Raw genomic sequence first — 25,157 nt, 5'->3', positions numbered from 1 at the left:
GTATTATGTGTTTCCTCATGAGGAAATGTTTAGTGATCTATACTTTGTTACCTTCCATGGGCTTTGGCAGGGAGTCATTTGTGTCAGCTTTGTGCTGCACAGACCTGACAGCTGCTTTTTTGAGTGCATAGTCCCTGGAGGGTCAGAACAGGAGTGGACTGCTCCTGGAGGGTTTAATTCATGAAAGAAGCATGTTGGTCTTACTTGTTCATATAGATTGGCCCAAGAGCAGTCAGGCTTCTGTGCCATTCTGTTCTGTTGCTGTGCACAAGTAGCTCTTACATGTATGGGTGGACATGCACAACTGTTTTCCTGATTTCTTCCAGGAAATTTCCCCACTTTCTTTCAAAAGCAAGCGCATTCTCTCCTGTAATTAGAATATCATCTGTATTATTGTTTACTTTTTACAGTACAGTGAAACAGTGAACTTGACTATTGATTTTTGCTGCTTCCCTTCCCTCTCCAAAGCATTTAAGATATTTTTAGATGCTTTCTTTGATCTTTTTGGGAGAGAGCAGTGTCCACCAATAGATCAGCTGTCAGGGTTCAGCTTTGTGAAGGCTTGGCTTTCTCATCTGGAGTTGGTGACTTTTTTTCATTGTGATTTGCTCAGCATTGATGCACAGCACAGGTAAACACTGGGGGTGGAGTTGGGAGAAGAATTTGAAAAACTTTATTTTACAAACCTTCTTATATAAATGTATGTGATGAAAATAGAGAGTAGAAAATAGCCCCAGTAGTGGAATATGAGGGTTAAAATCCTGAAGGTTTTAATGCAGTGGAGTTTAAGAAGCTGAATTAAGGTTGAAATAAACACCACATGTCTTGGGACCAATACAGCCTTAGTTGAGTATTTGAATAACAGAATACAACAGATTCGTGTAGAATATTCCATATACAGTCTCAGGAATCAAGGAGCAAAGAAGTCAGTTCAGGCTGAAGTTGTATGTCCAGTTCACAGGAAAGAGAGTGGTTAGATTACCACAAAGAGACTTTTGGACTGTTATTTGTAAAATGTGTAGCAGAGCATTGATGGGTCCCTACCTGAAAGTTGAATGGATTATTTCGCTTTTGTGACATTTTATTAAGTTTTCTAGCACTTGAGTTAAGGTCTGGTGATTTGGTGCTATCTGCCTATTGAGAAGGCTCAGATTTCTGACTTTACCTTCTGCCTTCATTTACCTCATTTGGCTGAAAGTTTCATGAACATTTTCTACCTGCAGCACGACAGGCTGCTGTGAAGGGATGTGCACTCCTGTTCTAGCAGCACATCAAATGAAAACATAGCAAGAACTTAGAGCAGCATCTGCTGAGTGGAGTTTGTTAGTGGATTGGAGAATGGGAGCAAAATGTTTGAAGAATAACTATGGATTTTTATTTTTAATGAAAATATAATAAGATAAAATGACGATAAACAGAAATGTAGATTCTACATTCCTCAGGGATATAGCAGTGGACATTACTCTCTTTGGTTCAGATAAACGAACAGGTTGGTATTAAAACTTCATTTCATGTGAATGCTAATCCAAAAACTATTTTGGAAGAAGAGCTTTAAAAATAAAATCAAAATCACAAATCCTAATCAGGCAGATTCTGAAATACAGCTGATTATATCATGGACTGGAAACACTGCATAAAACAAAAAATACACAACTATTTTTAATCATTATTATAAAATATATTCTTTTTCCTAAATCCAGCATTTGTAGTTGTTTGGCTTGGTTTTTTTCCCCTGAGTGAACAAATCCAGATTTTCTCCACTTGGACATAGTTTTATTTTTAAACACAGCTTCCAGAAATGCATTTGTGTGGGATTGCAGTTGGGACCAGTGGAGAGCCATGGCACTCTGCCAGGCACTCGCCCTGTCCCTGCAATACAGATGGATTGCCAGGGTTCTGGAGAAAAACAACCCAAAACTTTAAACAAATTATGCTTAATGGAAATAAACATTTTTTGCCCTTCTCTATAATGATTTGGATAATGTGCTGGCTGTGTGTTTCTGGAGGACAGAGGAAGGGGGAAGGGGAGAGGACGGCAGAGACGGAGCTCTGCGTGCCTATGACTTGCTTTCCCGTGGATTCTCTGGAAAGCCTGTGGGAGAGACTGTTGTTTCTAAGCTTGGAGCGTTCTGTAACTTTCAGCCCATCCTTCTATTAAAAGGTGGGCAGGCTGGCTGTAGCCAGCTATGATAAGAGCATTTATCTACTGGTTGGTTTCTGCCATATATGGATTTGAAAGACCAGGAAAGGCATACAGAATTATATAATCATTTAGGTTGGAAAAGACCCTTAAAATCAATCAGTTGTTAATTCAGCACTGCCAAGTCCACCAATAAACCACATCCCCAAGGGCGACATCCACACATCTTAAATACCTCCAGGGATGGGGACTCCACCACTTCCACACACCACAGGGGCAACCTGTTCTGATGACTGACTTATTTCAGTGAAGAAATTTTTCTTAATATCCAGTCTAAATCTTCCCTGGTGCAATTTTAGGACATTTCCCCATCTCTTATGACTTGTTACGTGGGAGAAGAGACTAAGGCCCACATGGCTAGTGCCTCCTTTCAGGTGGTTATAGAGAGTGATATGGTCCCTCCTCAGCCTCCTTTTCTGCAGAGTAAATATGCCCAGTTCCTTCAGGCAATCCTCATCAGAACCATGTTCTGGACTCTTCCCCCGCTCCATTGCTCTCCTCTGGAAAAGTTCCAACACCTCAATGTCCTTCTTGTCATGAGGAGCCCAGAACTGAGCACAGGATTTGAGGTGTGGCCTCACCAGTGCCCAGCACAGGGGGACAATCCCTGCCCTGCTCCTGCTGCCACACCATTGCTGACACAGGCCAGGATGCCCTTGGCCTTCTTGGCCACCTGGGCATTGCTGGCTCATGTTCAGCTGCTGTCACCAGCACCCCCAGGCCCTTTTCCACCAGGCAGCTTTCCAGCCCCTCTGCCCCCAGCCTGTGGCACTGTGTGTGGCTGTTGTGAGTGACCCCAGTGCAGCAGCTGGCACTTGGCTTTGTTGGCCTCATACGCTTTGTCTCAGCCCATGGATCCAGCCTGTCCAGACTGCCCTGCAGAGCCTTCCTGCCCTCCAGCAGATCCACACTCCTGCCCAGCTTGGTTTGAATTGCAAACTGACTGAGGGTTCACTCAGTGCCCTTGTCCAGATCATTGATAATGACATTGAACAGCACTGGTACCAATACTGAGCCCTGGTAAACACCAGGTGTAACCAGTTGCCCACTGGATTTAACTCCATTCACCACCACTTTCTGGGCCTGGCCATCCAGACAGTTTTTTACCCAGAGACAGTGCACCCATCCTTGTCACATATGTGCCTTGCATGTTTACTGTGTACAGCACTAATACTCTCTTCCTTATCATGCACCTGAGTTTTGCTGGGTTTTGCTGATAAGTGGCAATCCCATGAAACCAATGCCTGGTTGGATTTGGTTTTTTAACATAAAGAAGGGCAAGCAGAGTGTGCTGCAAGCTATAGCCTACCTCTCAGAAGAAAAAGCACCATAGATGTATCTCTGGTATTTCAAGCCTGTGCTGGTAAACCTTTTCTCTCACTTCTGTTGCTATGGTGTTAGTTCTTTGCAATAACAAACCTTTGGGTGATCATGATCAAATGCAGAGATCATTTGGAAAGAGAGATGCTGAAAGGGAAGGGAAGTAGGAGGGCTCAAATTCCAGCTGATGGCAAACAATGAATTAGTGTTTGTCTCAGCAGAGGGCCATCAGAAATTTTGCTCTTTACTTTCATTGACTTCTTTTTGGGTCTGATATGCCACTTGAAAAGGCTTCTTTTTACCTTCTCAAATGGTTTTTTCCCTTCTACTTTTACTTTTTTTTAGTGCATAAAAGGAAGGTGGATCTCTTCCAAATTCCACACAGCCCAGGAATATTTGCTCTCTGCAGCATGGCTCTAAACACAGAGAGCTTATTCTTGCAAAGGGTTTGATCCTCCAATCCACAAAATACTGGATCAAATTTTGAAGGTTTTTCTGGCTGAAATGTACCTGCTGTCCTTGTTGAGGCAATTGAAGTGGTCCTGAACTTCCTTCCAGAGAAGCTGCTTTATCATGCAGTCGTTTCTCACATTGCTTTTCTGGTGATGGGGAAGCAAAACAGTGTTAAGGGGGAGCCTTTTTAATGCTCTCCAGTGTGCAAAGTACGTGCATTTGGTTTTGTTCTCAAAATATGCCTGTTGTGCTTAGCTGGCACAACTGTTGTGAAGAAGTTATCTTGCCCAGATGTCTTATGCTTGTGGAAAACACTGTGCTGGAAATGCCTGGATTTGCCTTGAAGGCTTATTTCTATTCTTGGGTCAAGGCTGAAAGGGAGGACTGTTCTCTTGTTTTCTGAAAGTTTCTGTGCAGATTGAGCTGAAAGTTCAGGAAGAATGTAGAGGGGTAACCAATCTCAAGTACTTACTTGCTTCTTACCGCTTTTCAAGCTGCAAGTCCTGAAAATGGATTAATTCAGAATTTTGTACCTCGGCAACCGTGAACTTTCTGACCTAGTTAAATGGACCCTTTGTTTTGCTGCTTCCTTCCAGATGTGATAGGCAGATGGAAAAAAATCAGAAGCGACAGTGTGGTCATCTGAGATTTCTTTTGAGGATATTAACTGATTTTTCTGGAACTTGGTTGAAGAATTTACTTTTCTCCTTCCATGTCCTTTAGCCAAGCTGCAGCTCACTTCATCTTGCACTTTGTTTTGCAGATACTTAGGCTGTCTGCTAGCCTTTGTGCTGCACCACTTGTGAGAGTGAAACTGTGTCAGGACAGCCAAGCTTACCCATCCCTCAGCATCCATGCCGAGTCTGTCCTGTTGGTCTCTTGGCTTGCAGGGAGTGGCTGCCCACCTGGGAGCAGTGCCTCTGTTTGTGTCCTCGGAAGAGAGACACACACAGTTTTCCTGTTGTATTGGAATCTGCATAAGGACTTCAAAGGGCCCCACCCTGTAACTGTTAGTAGGAGCATATAGTAACGGGCAAGCCAAGGTGGTCTCTGAGGGAGGAATTGGCAGTCTTTCAATTTGCTTTTGTGCCATAGGTACCTTCAGTTATTCTGCTCAGGAGCCTGGCCTAGATAAGAGTGCCTACACAAGAAAAGTAATTCAGCTTCGTGGATCAGTTACATTAGCAACAAGAAAATTAACATAAGGCTGATAGACCTCTGATGGTTTAGTTTTGTTGGTTTGATTCTGTCTTATCTTTACCTTCTTTAAGTCACTCACTCCTTAATTCAAAGCAGGGCCATTTCTGTAGGGTGGGAAATTTTAGTAGGACAAAACTCAAGCTAATGAGACAGAAAACAGCATCAGCAGCAGCTTGTTCTGCCCCCTACTCCTCTCCCTCCTGTGCCTCTCACACCCTTCTTTACCAGAGTTGAATAAAAAAGAAAGCAGCAATAGAAAGGATGATGCAGATAAAATCAGATGCTAACTTTAGTAAGCACACATCCATCTTTCCTTTCAAACTTGTTCCTGGTTTGGCATTTACAAGGTTAAGTTGGCATTGATGCAGTAGATCTCACAAGTGGTTGAATTGAATCTCACAGCTTTTGTGCTGTGAGCAGCTCAGTGTGTTGGCTAGAACATGAGCCAGTTCTGGCACTTGCACTGAGCTAATGTTAAATCTGCTAAGTAGCTTCATGGGATTGTTAAGTTCTGTGAGCATCTTAGGGGTCTGCAGTACATCATCTTCATCAAAGCAGATTTGGCATTAAATTTAGACTAAGTTGCTTAGGGCTTTGCCCAGTCAGGTGTTGAAAATCTTCACGAATGGAGATCCTGCCACCTCTATGAGACTCTGCTGTAACCAGACTGCCCTTGTGGTAGATCTTTTTTGCTTGATTTAGTTGAAATCTCCATAGTTTTGATTTATATCCTGAAAAATCCAAGCTCTCACAGTAACACTGGCCAGCTCTCTTAGGATCCTTGCATGCATCTCATACAGGTCCAGTAGGCTTCTTTGTATTGATAGTTCATCAAGAGGGGATTCCTCAATCCTTTTCCAGTGCAGGTGCTTCCTCTGCTCTTGAACCCTCTTTTGGTACTGGGACCAAGCCCTCTAACACATTGCCACTGTTTTCATGCTTCCTGTGCTGTCTGGAGCAAACTTTCTGCACACCCCACCCCAAATCTTTGTCTCCTACCCAGCTAACTGCCAAAATCCATATTGGGAGTTGTCGGGGAGCTGCACCCCCCCCTTATGAGCCAAATAATTGTCTCAGTAGTGGATGAATTTCCACAGATCCTGAGTCACTTGCTTTTGTATTACCTTTATTCCTGTCCTGGGTGCTGTTTTTTGCAATCCCAGTGGGCTAAGGGGGCAGCAGACCTTCCTTTCATTAGTGGTGTTAATCCTTGTTAGCTCATTCCTTTTGCATGTATGTGAAAGTGCCAGGAAACTGTGTGAACATACTGGGAAACTGAGCTGAAGAGCCATATGTTGGTTTAGGGTAGAGAAGCACAGGAAGATGTTTGGATGGAGGGTACTTGCTGGTGACTTTGCTGTTTTTCATGGGATTAGAGCTACACTGCTGAGAAATAAGTGTCTGAGTAAAGTTTTCTAACATTCAGTGATGTGTCAATTCTCAGGGATTTGGATTACAAACCAAAACAAAGGCACTGTGTAAAGTAAATGTCATCTGTGTGGCAGCAACAACTTGGATGGTGCAGGGACAAGAGCTTGGATCCCACATATATTAATAAAATGTTTCTCTCTGGTTTCTTCAGCTTGACCTCACCAAACCCATCGAAGATCAGGGCCCTTTGGATGTGATCATACATAAACTGACAGATGTAATCCTTGAAGCAGACCAGAATGACAGCCAGTCACTGGAGTTGGTTCACAGGTTCCAGGTACGTGGTTCTTCTGCATTTCAAGCAGGAGGATGATTTTGGCGCAGCAAATTCAATCTGATTACTGTGCAGTTTGTAGGAGTTTGATGAGAAGAGCTGTCTGGCACTGGCTACTGATAGCCCAGCAACAGTGGTTTTGTCAGTTTAAAATGGACTTGCACCTTGGGAAGGTTTTGTTTTGTATCAGTAAGGTTAGTTAGATCTGGTTTCCCACCAAATGTTTTAATGTTATTTCGAGAGTATTAGTGCTGTTCACAAAGAGGAACAGATGTCTGCAGATCACTTTACCTGTGTCTCTCCATGACAGAAGCCACTGAATTAGTTTGGCCCAGTTCTGTCCAGTCTTCCCATTTCCTGGAATGCTAATTTCTGCAACATCAAGATTACTGTGAGCGACTGTCCTCTAGTGCTGAAAATCCTGTTATACTATTTTTTTTCCCCTCAAGTTTACATTGAAGGTCAGAAATATGCAGGGTGTAGTGGTACAGAGAACTGTTTTCCCAAAGAAAATGTGTCTTAAAAGATTCTTTCCCAGTGCCTTCCAAACTTTTTTATTTTGGAAGACAGAGGATGAGATAGAGGGTAAGGCCCCTGTGAGCAGGCATATGAATGATATCCTTTCTCCAATAAAATAAGGCCTTAAGCTTTTGCTTCTGCAGGAGACTGAGTTGTGCCACATCACTGGCATGCAGGAAGCTCCCACAGTAGTAAAACATATAACCAGGAACCAGTGGTGCAGAGCACAGGCCTTTCTGTGTTGAATTACATGCCAAAATGTGTTTTTGGAGTATACTGTCGTGTAGTTTTGTATCCAAGGCAGAAGCTATCTAGAAATTGCTGCCTGTCTCTATCTGTGCTGTATTATTTTTAAGATATTGATAATCATTAAAAATTAGGAGAAGCATATTCCATAAGAAAAAGAATTTGTTAGAATACTTGTCTACAAAGTGTGTGGTGTAGTGTTGTTGTTTTGGGTTTTTGAAACTAAAATCAATGAGCAACCTAGAAAATGAAAAATGACCCCTTGCAAGAAAGCTGTTTCTATGAGTGAGGTGTTATATAAGCACTGTGGAATTTCTGGCACCTACACACAAGTGGAAATAGTGTGGTTCCCTTATTGTTGATTAAGTTGACTGAAAAAGTTCTGATGATCTTAACCAGACCAAACAGTGCAAAATTCATTACGCTTTTTTTCCTGCTATTGAATATAAATGTGACAGCAAGATGATACCTGGCAGCAGTCTTACTGTTGGCTCTATAAAGCAGTCTTCCAGGAAGCAGAGAGCAAGGGATCCTTGACCACAGGAGGAGGAATGATCTGCCAGACTACATTTATGACCTTTTTAAGAATGACTTTTTTTCAGATGTATGTTGTAGAGGCCTTGACCATCTAATCTGCAAAGAGCTAAGGAGGAAACTGGCTTCATATTTACATGGCTCTGTGTCCCTGCTCTCTGGAGTCTGTGATGAGCCCTTGTAGGGTCTGGCAGAGAGTGCTAATAGAACAGGAAGCCTCTTGGCATGCCATTTTATGACTGTTTTCAGTTGCCTTGGAAAAAAAAAATACAGGAGAATGAAAATGGTATGGAGGAGTTGCCTGTTGACAGTGGCATTTTTAGCTCCATAAGACCTTTAGGGCTGAGCTTTCTGAGGTCTTTGTGCAAGTTGGATGTGGTATGGACTGCAGTTTCTGAGGAGAATATTGGTGGGTGCAAACTGTTCTCCACTGCACTGAAAATCAGTGATGAGTCCCTGGTGATCTCATCCAAAGCCAAAACAAAGACTGCATGCAGCACCTAATGTAGTGCGTGAGATGAGAAGTGGAGAAATATTGTTATTTGCTTTTTAGGACACTTAAATCCTTCTTTTGGGGACTGATGATTATTTACAGAGATGATGGTCAGTCTCCCTTCCTACCCACTGTAACACAGGGCTGGACTGATTGAACACAGGTAATTAGTAAACTGTGAAAATTGGTTACAGTCCTCAGTGGTTCCTTCTTGACCAGAGGTACATGGAGGGAAGTCAGGTGAAGAGACAAGAGTTCCCCAGGGTGCCTTTCACTTACTGGTGCTACAGTTCCTGCCTCCTTGCTAAGAAAGAAAACCAGCCACCCCAGTTGCTGCCTTCTAGACAAAGTGTATGGCTTTGAAAACTGAGTATGTTTTGGCTCATGTAAGACATTGGGGAATCTTTGTTATGCTTTCATTAGAGCAGAATGCTCTCTGAACAGCTGCCTGTCCTAGCTGTACAGGGGCTTGAGTAACTTCATTCATTGCAGCTTCATATTGCATTCAAAATGATGGCTCCGGTGATGGAAAATCAATAGGGTTATAAATTTGTATTTCAAAGTTTTTTTCTGAACAGGCTCTCTTTGCATTAGCCTACTTAAAAAGATAGATCAGATGCAGATTTTATGCCTAGTCTTTTGCTATCAGGTAGATGAAAGTTTAAAATGTTTCCTTCCCTGCTGCCCTTCAACTCTTGATTCTCCCACTCTGGAGTTTTCCAGGATGGGCTCTTCTAATCTTGATTGAGAAACTTTCTTAGAAGGGTTTGGAACTGAGAGGAAGGAAAATGAGGGAGGTATTTTGGAAGGGAAGGGAGGGAGGGGACTTTTCAGCTGAGAAGAGGCAAGCAAAAAACCAAAGGAAACTGTTATGTCTTAGTAATTATTTTCTAATTGGAAGGACAGGTTAATACAAAATTGAAATGGTCTATTGGCACCTGAATTCACAGGCTAATACCTGTGTTTTATCCATTTGAAAAATAATGATGTCTTAAATTATTGGAAGAGCCTCAAAAACAAAATTAACTAAAAATTTGCCATTCAAGTGCTAGGGGTTAGGATAGCTTCCTGTGGGTAGGATTTGCAAGAGGAAGAAGCAAAGGACTTCTGAAGGCTACAAAGGGCAGCTGAGTTCTCAGAAGGTTTCTTTGAGATATACAGAGAATAGAAATGTAACAGATAAGGTAAGTTCCCCCTTCCCCTTGCCACACCCCTCATTCCTCCTAACCATTGCAGAAATGTCTTTTAGATTTAGACATAAACAATTTTTAGGTGAGGATTTGTTGAAGACCCAATATACCTTCACCTTTCCTTTCAGAAAGAGGTATCCGTGAAAAGAGACCATCACAGCCTAAGACAACAAAAAGGAGCTTTTAAGTTTAAATCTGATGCAAATGTTTTAGACAAGCTTGTGTTTACATCTCTTTCTCCCTTGGAAAATGTTGACGTGTTTTTGCAAGCAGTCATTGTCATGTTTCTGTATGTGGGAAAACACAAATCCAAATGGCATTATTGTTCTTTTGCTTACTTGTTTTCTTTTGGAATATTTTTTATGGAACTTTGTTTAATATTAAACAAAACATTATGTAAGTTTTATTACTCAGTAATTAAAGCAAGTCAATGAATCAGTGAGTCTCTTATCATCTAATGACCTATTATTTGCAGTAGATACTGTATCAACTTTCTGTTAAAATATTCTAAAAAATCATTAACTACCTTTTTTGGGTAAATTACAAGCAGCTCTATTCTCATCTATACATAGGCTTCTCAAGGAAAGTATTTTTTAAAATTGCTGGATTATATACAGAGGTATTTAACAGGGAACATGAAATATTTGGTCTCTTTCTGATTTCAAGTTTCATTGCTGGCCTTCTGCCAGTAATGGGGCTGGTACAAAGCATGACTTAACACCAGGCCTGGAATACAAACAAAGGAGGATCTGCTAAAATTCCTCAGTTCTTCTTGTTTGCTTTTATTATGTCAAAGATTAGAAAGAGGAAAACATAGATGTTGTCTGGGTCAAGCTGAACTGCAGCCCAAGGACAGAGCCCTTTCAATCTATTGTTGGAAAGCCTAAACATCTTCCACATTGTTGCCTGGGTGGTTGGAGTCTGCTGTTGGATATCAGACTTCAGTAAATCCACTGAAGTAGAGAGCAGAGTTGTTTTGCTGGAAGGACGGGAGACTACTTGAAAGTTCAAAGTTGAAAGGTTGTGCTGTAATGAAGAGAGCACTACTGTACTCTCTTGGCTTCGTTGTTTCTCTTTTCCTTCTTGAACTGCTTCATTTTCAAGTTCATGTCTCTAGTAGCTATCTGCTTTCAAAATAATGAGGCAGCAACCCTTCATGTTTATGCAGATCTGTATTTCTGGTAGTGGAGCTAATCTGTGCCATGGGAAGAGTGCTGTTACTTAGGCTGCATCAAGAGTTTTCCAGTATACTAAGTGATCTTCACAGGTCACTTACTGGTGCTACAGTTCTGCCTTCTTGGTAAGAAAGAAAACCAAACTACCAGTTCCTGCCTTCTAGACAAGTACATGATGTTTGAGTGTGCAGAAGTTTTCTAGTAAAGAATCAAAGTTTATGAAAGGTTTCATGTGGTTTCAAGCACCATAATTGTTCCCGTGAAACTAACAAAATTGACTTTTCTTACTGTAATTTCCTGTGGTAGAGAATTGGTGTAAGGTTCAGATTTTTAAATTACTTATTTAAAGTAGTTTTCTGTGCATGGGTATTGAAACTTTCTTTTGCATGTGTTGGTGATGTACTGGTGAGAGGTGTGGGAGACTGGGAAAATGCTAGCAGCTTAAAAGCCCAAGGGGAAGCTGGATGATTTCCTTTGGGGATCCTGATGAAACTGGATGGTTTTGTTTTAAAGGCAGAGTTAACGCTTTGTTATGGAAATCCAAGCAACAAACTGTGTGTGAGAAGAGATGCAGTTATGAGGACCTGAGTGCATTTTGGTGCACTCTCCTGTGCCCTGCACAGCTTCAGCAGTTCATCTCTAGCTGTGTTCATAAAAAAAGGACACATGCAAATACACTGACCTTGTTCTGATCATCTCTTTGAAAAGAGGCTGTTTCTGGATTCAGTTAAAAGGAGAGATGTGTGGCCTGTCCCCAGATGTGCTCTAGGAGGCACTTCAAGTTCAAGGTCTTTCCTTGGATGACACAGATCTTCACTGAGTTTTGCCATTCCTGTGCTTTCTGGTGGTCTGAGTTCTTAGGCCTGCAAATGGAGAAGTTGGAAAATAGTACCTGACATAGATTTAATGCTGAGAAATTTCCTTATTTTGTACAGAAAGTTGATTTCTCAAAATTTAAAAGCCTTTGTTGTGTGTTTGAAGGGGCTGTTGCTTTGTACTCAGTGCAGTTCTTCTTGACATTAATGTAGTTTGTTAAAGTTCTCCAGACTCTAAATGGCTTTTGGAAAACAGCTCCTACCTCCTTCATCTTCATCAGTTATTTCATATTTGCTTTACAGAGCTTTTTGTAGGCTTCTTAAGGCAACAGGATGAGAAATCAGTCACTTGAAAGTCAGCTTAGATGCTCATTTCTCTTGACATGCTGCCTGGTGTAGAATGGCCTTTAGATTGTGCCTTATTCCTGTTAAACTTCATTATGCTGTGGCAAGTTTAGTGCTTGGATGGTCTTTAAATACAGTTTAGGGCTATTACCATTAGAAATAAAACACTGTGTGGTTCCCTTATGGAAAGCATAAAACAGCCAGGCTCCCTCTGGAAATGCTTTAGAGTAACATGAGCCAAATTAACAAGTAGAATATGTGAATCCTGGGGAAGCAAGGATAGTTCTCTATGCTGAGGTGAGCATCGGGAAGATTCAGGAAGGTACACAAGGGGCTAAGAGATGGAAAAATCATTCCCTCCTTGGAGGGTAATAAGGGTGATGAAGTCCACAGGCAGGAGGAATGTATGTGTGACGGGAGGGATCAGTATATGCAGAGTAGAGGCTGGGGGCCAGGATAGAAGTCCAGGGAGCCTGAAGTGAAGGTGGAACCAGAGACTGGTCAAGGCAGATGAGTGGTCACCATAGGGTAAGAAGAAGGGCTCGTACATACACCAGAAGTGCTGCAGGTGGCTGGCTGTCAGAGCGCTGCTGAGGCCCCGTTTCAGAGCTGTGACATGTTCAGTCTGGGTGCTGTGCTTGCTCCTGCCCCATCAGGGATGGGCTGTCTGTAAGGAGCTCGTCCTCTCAGTGTGCTGGGGAAGTCACACAGTGTGGTAACTCCCTGTCTTTTAAACAGAGTCACAGAGGGACTAAAAAAGCTGTCCTGTTACACTCTGGAGATGCTGAGATACTCAAGTACAGTTTCACTATCAGCAAGTTCAAACTAACGCCCTAATCACCGGATCATGCTAGCTCCACAGGGTGTGTTTTAGGTGCTACATAAAAGAGCACGTATGCATAGACATGTGTGGGTGATTAAGAGGCATTAGGTAATAAGATACTCTAGCTCTAAAAAACTTAAGTCTTCTCTGTATTTGAAAGCTGATTGCTCTGCTTAAGACTGGAAGTACTAGGGGCAGGATACTTGTGAAAACTGGATGTTGTGGGGTTTAGGGGCTGGAAATGAACCCAGCTTCTGCTCCACTGAGCTGATGAGGCTTTTTATCCAGGCTGTACTGCAAAGGTAAGACAACAGCTGGGTCTGACAGTCTTGATGACCAGCTGTGCAAAAGGCTGTCCCTTACTTCTCCCATGAGGCAGCAAGGTTGAACTTACCTTTGGGGAATTCATTTGGTGTTCTGCAGGGATTACTAAATATGTCAGACACAAGCATTGCCACTGAGAGGTGCCTCATGCCCTGTGAAGGAAAGCTGCTTGTGTCTTGTGGGTGATGCAGTAGATTCATTAAACCCCAATGCTGGATCCTCTTAACCTAAAATGTATAATCTCCTTTCAGCAGCCATCAGCTCTAGTCACCAGAAAGCAACAGTTTCCCAGTACTGGGGTGGAGAACTCTGCATCCCCCATTAGTATCTGGAGTGAATCACTTTCTGGGAATAGATTATGCCATTCTTTTCTCTCCAGCAAAATGCATCTCTTGAGGCCACCTCATCATTCTCTGAAGTATCTTTTGTAGTATGTTTTCTTCTTTGAAATAGTCAATTTAAATAAAGTAGAACTTCATGGAAGTCTATTAATTGCAGGAGCTTTTGCATGTGAATGGATTTAAAGAAATAAGTGGAAACATTAGGATGGCTTTGGGAAATTGGGTGAAACAGAGATAGTAACTTTGGATATATTTGTCTGATTTTGAGTAGAGTAAGATGGATGTGTGTTTCCCACTGACTTTATAGAGCCAGGTTGGGGGAATGGTGAAGGAACTCAGCTTCTGTTCTAAGAAACAGAAGGAAGTTTTGTTAGGTTTGCAAGGCTGATACCTGGCAGCTGTGTCTGTGTTCCTGGCCAAGAGGCAGTAGTGCAGTCATGACCCCAGTGAATGGGGAATTGAGTTATCAAGATGAAGATCCATGAGTTCATTAACTATACTTTGTTCTTGTAGTCAGAAAAGGAGAGTATGAACATAGAGAAGTAGGAAGAAATGAAGACACAGTGAAGCAGCCATCTCTTCAGCTTTGCCAAAAAAAATTTCAGCCCTTATCGTCCAGCCCTTAAGACTGCCTTCAGCCCAGCTAGAAGACAGCAATAAAAACAACATAAAAGAACACAGATGTATTTCTGAGCCTAGTTCAGATAGTTTTGATGTTCACATTCAGTAAATGAATACAAGGCTGACCCCAAGATAACTGTGTGCCATCTTTCTTCTCCTAATGGCTTTTCTTAGCCCTGCTCACAGTTCTTGCTATAGCACTTTGCCACTGCCTCCCTTGTGAGCTAATGTGGTTGCAGCACAGGTTTTGATACTGATAGAGTCTACAGGAGGAATTTGCCATGCCAGTTAGCTGTGGTATTTGTGTTTGTTTCAAGTGTCAGTATTTTGACTGTCTGGAGACTTTCTACGTTGCCAAAGTCCATTTGGCTCCCCTTGAAGAGAAGCTGGACTTTTAACACTATACATGCTCTTCCCCATTATTTTCTCTTCTTGTTATTTTTCTACACTCTTCAGCCAACCTAATGCCATTTTTTTCTATCTATTGTTTTGCAGGAGTACATTGATGCTCATCCAGAAACCATTATCCTAGACCCTCTCCCGGCTATTCGTACACTTCTGGATCGGTCCAAGTCTTATGAGCTAATTCGGCAAATAGAGGCATACATGCAAGGTAGGCCAACATCTGTGCTCCCTGGAGGCTTTTATTATGACTAGAGAAGAAAGCAGCTTCCTTCTGGTGGCTGAATGTGAAGTTTGAAGTAGTGGTTTTGGGCCCCTTGCATTGTCTCTCCATGGGAGCACAAACACTGAAGCATTCCTGTGTCACAGGATTGCCCTCTGGAATCCTGTGCTCTTCTTTTTCCATATACACAAAGGAGGTTTGTATCTGATTAAAAATATGATGTGGATTTAATGGGGAGCATGTTTACCACAGTGAGCACTCTCAGAAATCTTCTGGAAAACATTGTCTTCTTGTTGTGTGCTGGTAAATTGAAATGACTGTACAAATACAGCAGCTTGTAGTAAGAATCCTGAGGCTGAAATTGAGGGAGAAGACAAAAATTGTTTTTGGAAAGGACCAAAAGAAACTAAAGTGTAAATAGAGCTAAGGTTTTTGAGAAGTACTGGAAACCTATTGCACAAGTTAATTGCTAGGAGGAATATAAATGCACATCTGGTGCTGGCTTGTTACCTGACATAAACTATTGCCCTTAATTGGTATAATTTTGAGTTGTATTCCATGATAGGAGTCATTCCTTTTCAACCTGAATAATTCTATTACCTTCTCATTTATAACCATTGCAGCTGTTGGGTTAAGTTAGTCTTTCATTCTCTTCCTACTTTTGCTACTGTCATGTTCGTGAAACATTTATTGGCTTTTTTACTTTAGATCTAGAATAGGTCTGAAGTAACTTTCATATGTTCGATAACTGTAGTGGGGGGAAATTGCATTTCTGAACTACGTTCTAATGGGATGTTATTGGAAATACCACTGAGATTGTGTTATCACTATCTTGATGGGCAGGTAGGAAGCTCAGCAATTTATATTTTTATAGTTGTGGTTTTATGGACATATTATTTGTGTATAAATTGCCTGACCCCACTGGCACAGTCTTTATGTAAAATAAGACTAATAATTCACAGCACTCCCCCTTGTCTTTTGGAATCTCCTGGGGAGAAAATGCTCAGTTAGTTTAGAAGGATTTTGTTTTGGAGCAGCTATTGCTGTTTGTGAGTGGGAGAAAGGTGCTGAGGGAAACCTGTGCTCTGAGGGAGTAGTTGGAATTTTGTTCTAACAGCAGAGAGATTCAGCAGGGTTTGGTTTTGTTCTTTATTTTCTTAAACTGCTATCAGTACTATTGTTATCCCTATGAGAACAAGATGTTTGGGAGGGCATCCAGTTTTGCATGTAGTTTGTCTTCTGCATATTTCAGCCTCCTTTGGTCAAACTGATGAGAAAAAGAAAGAAGGGCTTAAGGAGGAAAAATAAAAAGGAAATTTGTATTCAGTCAAACTGACAATTTAAAAAGAAGTTGATAAAGAGGAATGAAGTAAGGAGTGGTGTTAGCTATTGTCACTGGCTGCTGCAGTGTTTGGTGACCATATTTCCCCTGACCCTCTGTCCCCCTCCCCCCCAAACTTTCCTCCCCAGTCTTATTTCTGTCTCATAATCAGAAAAATCGTGACCAAGACCTTGAACCAACTCTGTATTTAGCAGGAGAAATCTCAGGAGAGATGAATAATTTTCTAACTTCTTGTTCTGGCCTAAGTAGATCAGCCTCTGTATTCCTGCACATGATGATCTGCATTAAGGAAAAGTTACACCACTTTAGACGGTGCTGGGGGTTTTTCTCCACTTCCTTGTTTTCACCTGCCAAGTTATGTTTTCTCTGCTGCAGCTACCATCTTACATCCCAAGGCCATGAGCACTTAGAAAATTCAAACAAGAAGTGAATAACACGAACTCGTAGGAGCCACATTTTTATTGTTCTGGAATTTCATTATGGAAGTAACTACTAAGAAAATAATATCCTGGTCTTTAGCTGTAACTAGAGAGCCCTTTTTATCACAGGATACAAAATTAATGTGATGGGTTAGGTTCAGTGCACGGGATCATCTCTTCCAAAGGAGTATTGTAACTCAGGAGGATTGAGTTTATATGTAAGGAGAAGCCTTTTGCTATTTGAAGTCTTTCAAAAGAAAATTCAGATTTTATTTACAGATCAGTTTTGGATTTCAGTGATTATTGCCTCTATTTCAATTATGTTTTAAAGTAGCTATAAATGAATAATCTTTATTTATGATCCTCAGTTTGCACTTTATTTTAACCCTGTAGACCTTACAACAACTGCATAACTAAAGATTTGCACCAGTTGGGTTAAAGAGAGGGTGACCACATGCTCTGCTGAGGGGACTGTGTTCTGCAGCAGTAGGGCCGTGGTCTACAAATAGTTTGATTTTAACTCTTTATTATTTTTCAGATGTCCAAGTCACAGTCCTTTTGACAGAATTCTCCATGCTTCCTGAAAAAGGGAATCCCTATTTGAAGTGTCTAGAGTGGGCACATGGACGTTGTTAGGCTTTCTGAAAGTCCCATATCTTGATCTCTATGGAGTCAAGTGTCTGAGTGAGAAGTACTTTGATCCAGCCTCCTGAGAATGGGTTACTGGGACACTTTGTGGCTGAGACACTCCTTGTCTCTGCTGTCAGACTGTGGCCACTAAAGAAGCTGAGGTGGAGGAGAGCTAGTAACTAAGCCAGAGTGGTACAGTAGTTTGAGGGAAAGCACGGGGTTGAACCAGGGCTTTCCGTGTCCTAGTCTGACACAGTAACCACTCAGGCCTTGTGGAAATAGGAGGCTCACGGACTTGTCCAATCACTGAAGTTGGAAAAGGCCTCTTGGAAATACACAGTCCAACTCTCTGCTCAAAGCAGAATCTCTAAAGCAGGTTCCTCAGGTCCATGGGCAGTTGGGTTTTTGTGTTTCTCCACAGATGGAGACGGCATTACCTCTCTGAGCAACCTGCTCCAGGATTCACCTGGAACCTGGGGTGCTAGTGTGCCACTAGCAGTGCTGAGGTGATTGGCAGGGATTGCTGCTTTATTCAGTGTAGACAGTGATATCTCCCTTGGAAGGAAGCAGGACTCTCTTCTGGGAAAAAAATAGCTTTAAGAGAAATTTTAACATGGATTTTAATGGATTCTATTTTGGAATCGGTAGTCTGGCTGGAGCTGTGGCTTCCTCTTTTTCCTGGTGGGTGCAAGCTCTAAAAGAGCTAGTTATTCTGCAACCTGTGCTTCTGAATATTTTTTTTTTAATATTTGGAAAAGTAAGGGTTGCATTCCCAGCTAGTGTCCTGTATAGCTGGCAGCTCTATGCTGAAATGAATCACTGAACAGATTTTTTTGGTGTCACAGTTGTTCTCTCAGCAGTTGTATTGCTTTGTTTACTTATCTCTGAAGAATTGATTCTTATATGAAAGTGCTCTTGATCAGTTTTGGTGATGTTTGGTGAACAATTATAAATATTATTTAATAACAATTTCATTTTTAACAGGATATTGTGTGATTGGAATTGGAGCTTTTTAAAGCCCTAACCTAATGAAAACAACTAAATTTTGTGATGCTGTGTTGAAAAGTTGTGATCTTTCAGGTTTGAAATTCAAAATCTGACACTTAAAATTATGCTTAAGATGGTAATTTATGATCCCTGTGTCTAGGCACTAACTAAACTTTTCATATACCATTTTTTGTTTAAAGGTTAAGAGCTTTTGAAATTCACTATGTATCTTAGAAGTAATAATCCAAACTGAAGGAATTTAAATGAAAAGTGAAGTAAACATGCTACTCAGTGTGCTATCTAGTTAGTGTTCCCATCTGCTGCTCAGCTTCCTCTTCTGTCTCAAGTGACTTACTGGTTTCTCTGATAACATTTGAACTTGCAGACCCTGAAGGTAATTTCTTTAACCACTTACTCCTGGCTTTTTCTTCCATTGTTTTAAAATTGTGTTGTTCTTAAATTTAGCTCCAAATCTAAAATTTGTACAGACAATAGTCTTTGTGGAGCTCTCCTAGAAAAAAGAACCTCTGCATGAGCCAAACTGCAACTCCTTAATTTCTCTCTTCCTAGTAGTTGTCTTTGAAGTATGGGAGTTATTTCCTCAGGACACTCTAAACAGTATGCACCCCTTTAGGTTTGATATTTTCATCCTGGCATGTAATCAAAATAATTTGTTTCATTGTTTACTATTAGATGAGATGCAGTTGCTGCTGTATGTGCTCCTTTAGAATTTTGGGGGATAGAACAGAACAGAGCACAGCATCATTCTCTATTCCCTGGATTTCTTTTTATCAGATTCTGTCTGTCTTAGAGATACTCCTCTCACAGCTGTATCTTTTGTTACTAGGAGGCAAGCTCAGTATGATGAAATAGGTCAGGCATTTGATTTGGGGCTCAGGGTTTTCTGCTTGGTGCTGGTTCTGCCTTGCTGTGTGATTTTGGGCATAGATTGTTGTCCCTGTGCATCTCTTTCTTCTCCTGACACTGTCAAGATGCCACATTGTTTCTGGCAGGAACTCCTCTCCAGGTATACAAACACTCTGATAGAAAGTCTCTGTGCCAAGCATGCTGTGTAGGTATTGTTCTAACAGAAAGTGTGGACCTGTTGTTGAGTAGAAAACTGCATCTACAATTCAACACCAAAGCAGATAGTCAGGGGTGGGATTTTGGACATTATGGAGCGTGTACATTGCTGGAGCAGTGCACACTTAGAGCTTCTCAAAATCAGGCCACCCAGTTAAATGTGCATGAAAATAGCAGTATATACATAGCTTTAGGCATTCACCTTTTGAAACTGTAGCCTCTTTTCTCTGTGGCCTACTTTTCAGAGCTGTTTTGGTCAGAGGGGAGAGAGGAATAGTCACACAGGTCAACTTCAGACACCTCTTATTTTTGTTTGAAGCTCCTATTAAATTGAAGCCAGATTTCTGACTGAAAACTAGTACACCTGTGTGGAAGGAAGGAGATGGAATGGAATTGATATTCTCTGGGACTGTAAGCAGTTTGTCCAAAGTGCCTCAGCTCACAGCAGTGTTGCACATGGCAGTCCTCTATAGCCAGCTGCCAGCACTTGGTAGGTCTCAGTCCTGCTCTGTGAAACTGGAAGCACGCTGGGACACTTGCCCCAGGGAAGTGTCACCTGACATCTTTCTCATAAAAGCTCATTCATTCATCTAGGAGGAGGATAACAAAGAGACATCAGCATGTTTGTGTTATGATAACAAGCCCTGGCTTTGAAATTTAAACTAGACAGCTGCTTCCAAAAGACTAATCCTGCCCTGAGAGAAGTGGCAGGAAAAGAGAGTGGGAAGCCCCAAAAGGAACCTGGAATCTTCTGTCTTGTACCATGTCTTCCTCTTGTTAAAGCAGTTTACAAAAGGATTTTTCAAGGTAAGACTGTTGAAAGTTAGCCATTTCATTCTCAGAAAATATGAACAGCCTCTCTATTCCCTTCCTGCCTCTCCTCTCCCCCTTCAGGTTTTCATTATTTTGAGCTGTGATCTCTGTCCCAGCATAGGTAGGAGGGAGCTGGGAGCATCTGTGGATATGATGGCCACAGTCCCTGTTCTCCCAGCTGGCAGTGGCAGTGGGCCAGCCTGCTGCCACTGGCCTCCTGAGATCCATCAGCTTGGGGCTGTTCAAGTGGCCCTGCAGGCCAACAGGCACTGCCCAGAGAAAAATACAGAAAACATTTTTATAGTTTTGTCTCACTGTGTGCCAGTCAGAACTCCTTGATCCAACAAACAATTTTTATCTTTGATCCTAGTAGTCTTAATGGGCACTGAGCTTTCAAAATAAGCCTGCCTGTAAAGTTCAGGTGTTATTTTTGGGTGCACTCTTTAACTCTCTTTAATGTTTTTTTTACCAGATACGAGGAATCTGCACCCCACATTCACTCTGTTTTGCTTATCAGAATCTGAAAAGAAACAAGACTGGACCTTTTAACCATTTATTACATACCAGTGTTGGAAACATTTGTTTTACATCTACATGCATGATTTCAAAGCACATTTCTACTTGATAAAGCTGAAAAAGTGGAAAGGTTTATATCTATTTAAGTGACAGCTTCTATGATTTTTGTGTTAGGGGATTGGGTGGATCTGAAGATTGACTGAATCTGCATTTTATGGGGTAAGAATATAAGCCATGACTGCACTCTGTGGTCAAAGGGCATTCCTAAGACATCTCCAGTTTGGGTTTTATGAACAGAACATGGATTAATTCTTGAGGATTATTGTCTCTCTAGATTTAGGAAAAGAGGAGCAGGGATTCTTCTTGTCATGATGAAGTCTTCAGTGAGTAAACTAGATGTTTTAAATTCCATCATGGTTGTGTTTCAAGTTATGCTCATCCTCTTGAGCAGAAATTTCCTTGGCTGACATCCAAATTTCCCAAGTATTTGGGTACTAGAAAAAGTAATGAAGGAGCACTGAAAGATAAATTGCTCAAAGTATTGATGTAAAACTTAACTGGAAATACTTTTTGCAGTAAATGGCTTTTCAGAGTGTTTCTACTCATGTTGTCAAAAGATCAAAGGTCAAGAAATAAGTCTTGAAAAATAGGACCTTTCATCTGAGTTGGAAACCAGGGTTTGGCTGATAGATTACTCCAGTTCTGGTGTAATGTGTTCCTGTCACTTTTGCTGCCAAAGGAGCAGTTTGCTCTGGTGTGGACAAGAAAAGTAGCATCCCTTACATTTTCTCAGATAAGTATCTAGCCAACATATGGTAAGCCCGGTTAGAGTCTAATCTCTCCTCATGCAGAGTCCAGCAGGACCTTAAGGCTTTATCAGGGTTGCATTAAATCAGCTGATGGTAACACTGCCTGGGATGATGCTTTCCTTTACCACCACAGCCACTAACATCTGTCTAAAATCACTATTGGCTCCCATTTCACTTTCTCTGCTGGCTTTGTGCAACTGTTCCTGCTGAGTGTATCAGTAAAGAAAACCATGAAAGCTTGAGTGCATTTATGTTCTTGATGTCAGTGATTGGGTCTGTCTCTTGAATTTTCCAAATGGCTTTCAGAAATTAGAGTGGATGGGGCTGAAGGTGTAATGGTTGATGAGAGGGACTTGAAATGGTATGAATTTCTTGAATAGTTTATGACTGAGAGGAACTAAACCTCTATGGTCAGTTGCTTGATAGTCTTCCTGCATGAGGTCATTTACTTGTCATTTTCATTTGATACACTACACCACTAACATCTTGTTTTTCTCTCTACTTGGGATACCCTTTTTACAGTAATGCTTGGAAAGTTCTGATATTTTGTTTTTCTGATGTATAAATGCTGCATATGTGGTGGAAATAGAGATCCCAATGCATTCATGGGCTGATATGGCTGTATGGAGACAGTTGGCACCTCCAGAGTGTCTGTAATTGTGGTTCTGGTCGCTGCATTTGTGTAAAGGAAACAAAAGTGGTTCAGCAGGAGATGGCTTTGCTCCATGAAAACAAAAAGATGCTATGCTGAGAAGAAAAAGCAGTACTGTCACAGCCATGTGTTGCATCCCTTCATATCCTCTTGGTGGGCGAGGTGTACATGGAGTATGTTTCAGAACTCCTTCCATTTGTAGAGAAATATACAATCTGTTTGGTTCTGTACTCTGAGAGTGAACCTCTGCTTGTTAAATTGAGTTAAAATCACAAAATCACACATAATCACTGGGTTGGAAGAGACCTCCAAGATCATTGAGTCCAACCCATGCCCTAACACCTCAACTAAACCATGGCACCAAGTGCCACGTCCAGTCTTTTCTTAAACACATCCAGGGATGGTGAAACCACCACCTCCCTGGGTAAACCATTCCAATGCTTTATTACTCTTTCTGTAAAAAACTTTTTCCTAACATCCAACCTATATTTCCCTTGGTGCAGCTTAAGACTGTGTCCTCTTGTTCTGTCAGTTGCTGCCTGGAGAAAGAGACTAACCCCAACCTGAGCACAGCCACCTTTCAGGAGGTTGTAGAGAGTGATAAGGTCACCCCTGAGTCTCATCTCCTGGCTAAACAACCCCAGCTCCCTCAGTCGTTCCTCACAAGGTTTGTGTTCCAAGCCCCTCACCAGCCCTGTTGCCTCCTCTGGACACAAGTGTCTCAAATTCCTTCCTAAACTGAGGGACCAGAGCTGGACACAGCACTCAATGTCCTTCCTAAACTGAGGGGCCAGAATTGGCCCCAGCACAGACCCCTGAGGGACACCACTGGTAACTGGCCCCCAGCTGGATGCAGCATTGTTCACCACCACTCTCTGGGCCCGGCCATCCAGCCAGTTCCTAACCCAAAAAAGATCAAAGAGTGTTCCTGTCCAAGCTGTGGGCTGCCAGCTTTTCCAGGAGTGTGCTGTGGGAGACAAAGTCCAAACAGACAACAGCCACAGCCTTTCCTGCATCCACCAGGCAGGTCACCCACCTGCTCATAGAAGGAGACCAGGCTGGTTGAACACAACCTACCCCTCCTAACCCCATGCTGGCTGGGTCTGATACCCTGGCCATCCTGTAAGTGCTGCATGATGACACTCAATAGAAACTGCTCCATTACCTTACCAGGCACTGAGGTCAGGCTAACTGCTTGTGGGAAGAATAGAAATTGTGTATCCCTCAGATGGCACTGTCCATGTTGCTCTAGTTGCCTCCAGGTCTTCTAGCTGATTAGAGGTTTTGGAAAATGTCATCTAGAAATTTGACAGCTGAACACAAGTCAGCACATTGAAATAACTTCCAAAAACAAAAAGTCACTCCTTAGAGAGCAGATCTTAAGTAAACTGAAGCATCAGAAAGTGCTTGACCGAGACCAAAGGCATGGAGAAGATCAATAAACTCCTTTCAATGTGGCAAATCAAGCATCCCCTACTAGTGGCATTTCAGGACTTTTATTATTAATGATGGAAAAGGTAGATGAACACAGGATACCAAATTTTTTTAGATAAGTCCAAATTGTTCAGGTTTTTTCCAGACAAAGGGAGACAGCAATCTCAGACAGGTTTACCAAAAGGCAGTGAAGAGTCAGCATAATGGTAGATCCACTTTATAGTAGTCTCTTGAGGCTATAAAAATAATATGCACATGCATTGTTAACTTCTGCTTTGACTCACTACGCAGGAAAGACCTCAGTGTCACACTGGGTAGCTCACTGGAAACTTCTGCCCCCTCAGCCCCAGTAGTCAAAAGAGAACATGCCAACAGAATCAAACAAAAAGGCTGTGGTGGCCAAAAATAGCATTGAAGACGCTGAACATACAGTTGTGTAAATAAAAAACTTCATTTTCCCCAAAGACTGTTCTCACTTCTGCTTTCCTGAATTTAAAAATATGCATTAAAAGTGAAAGGAATCCTTGAAAAAAGGGGCATGGTCAATGCCAAGAGATAGCCACAAGTGAAGAGTAAAACCGATCTCAGGCTAGCAAAGGTGGAACAAAACCTGAGCAAACAAAAACTGAATAAATGGAGAAATGTTCCTGTTTTTCTACTATGTCAGAGTTAGAGTTCCATTGAATAGCTGTGCAGTTGCCATAAAATATCAACTAAGGTCATAGCTGGGCTGAAAGGGGTAGGACACATTCACAACTAGGTTTGAGAGGTTTACAAACCATTGTGGTTGGTGGTAGGTAGTACTGACTGGTGGAGGTTAAAAAGAAACTCCATGATGAACTATGAACTCCGTAAGTTGGGGTATGTTGGAAGACAACATATATTCACTTTTCTTTGATTTGAAACCCACTGCCAAGTTACAAAGATGGAGATGACATGGTGTCAGCTTAATTGTGTTCTCATTTGGTTTGGTAATTCCAGTGTTTATTTCTCATCTCCAGGGAAGCAAGAATGCCTACAAGTGCAGTGAGTATTTAAAGCACTTTCTCTACTCCATAACTTTTAAACCTCATGCAAGTAGTAACGCTTTAGTGTTTTTACTGTCCTGTGAATAAAGTCTTGGTATTTAATACAAATCATTATGAGCACTCAGCACATTAAATGGGAACTCAAATAGAGCCAGATGTGTTAAAACTGTTATTATTTCAGAAATATGGCTGGACGATGTGATTATGACTTTCTTCTTTGATAGCTCTCTCTTCTACTGTATTAAGACCCTGTAGAGCGAGACAAAGGAGTCTGTTCATGAGAGGACAGGACTGAGGCGTTGTGAGACAGGCTCTTGTCATGCATGACAGGGAGGGACAGTAGTGAACACTCCTGAAGAAGTTTTTCTATCAGATTATGTTCTACCAGAGGATGAAGGAGGTCACCCTCCAGATCACACCAGTGCATTGTCTGGGACAGGGCGTTACTTAATACACTGGGACTTTTCAATCTTTAAAGGATTTTGTTTCATTTCCTCTCTTGCTCCCTGGTGATA

At 41.7% G+C, this 25,157-nt stretch overlaps 1 protein-coding gene across 3 annotated transcripts in view; it reads left to right on the top strand.

Moving 5' to 3' along the window:
* ITPK1 (inositol-tetrakisphosphate 1-kinase) overlaps positions 1–25,157 on the top strand; it is a 139,557-nt gene that overhangs the window by 62,681 nt on the left and 51,719 nt on the right. For all 3 annotated transcript variants that reach the window (XM_063399251.1, XM_063399249.1, XM_063399252.1), the window contains exons 4-5: positions 6,756–6,881; positions 14,800–14,917. In XM_063399251.1, coding sequence (XP_063255321.1) covers positions 6,756–6,881; positions 14,800–14,917 — 244 coding nt within the window. The remainder of the gene's footprint in view (positions 1–6,755; positions 6,882–14,799; positions 14,918–25,157) is intronic.

Source organism: Prinia subflava, chromosome 5 (assembly GCF_021018805.1).
Source record: "Prinia subflava isolate CZ2003 ecotype Zambia chromosome 5, Cam_Psub_1.2, whole genome shotgun sequence".
Lineage (NCBI taxonomy): Eukaryota > Metazoa > Chordata > Aves > Passeriformes > Cisticolidae > Prinia > Prinia subflava.
The sequence above is the reverse complement of the archived record's forward strand: the minus strand, read 5'-3'. Positions and strand labels throughout refer to the sequence as shown.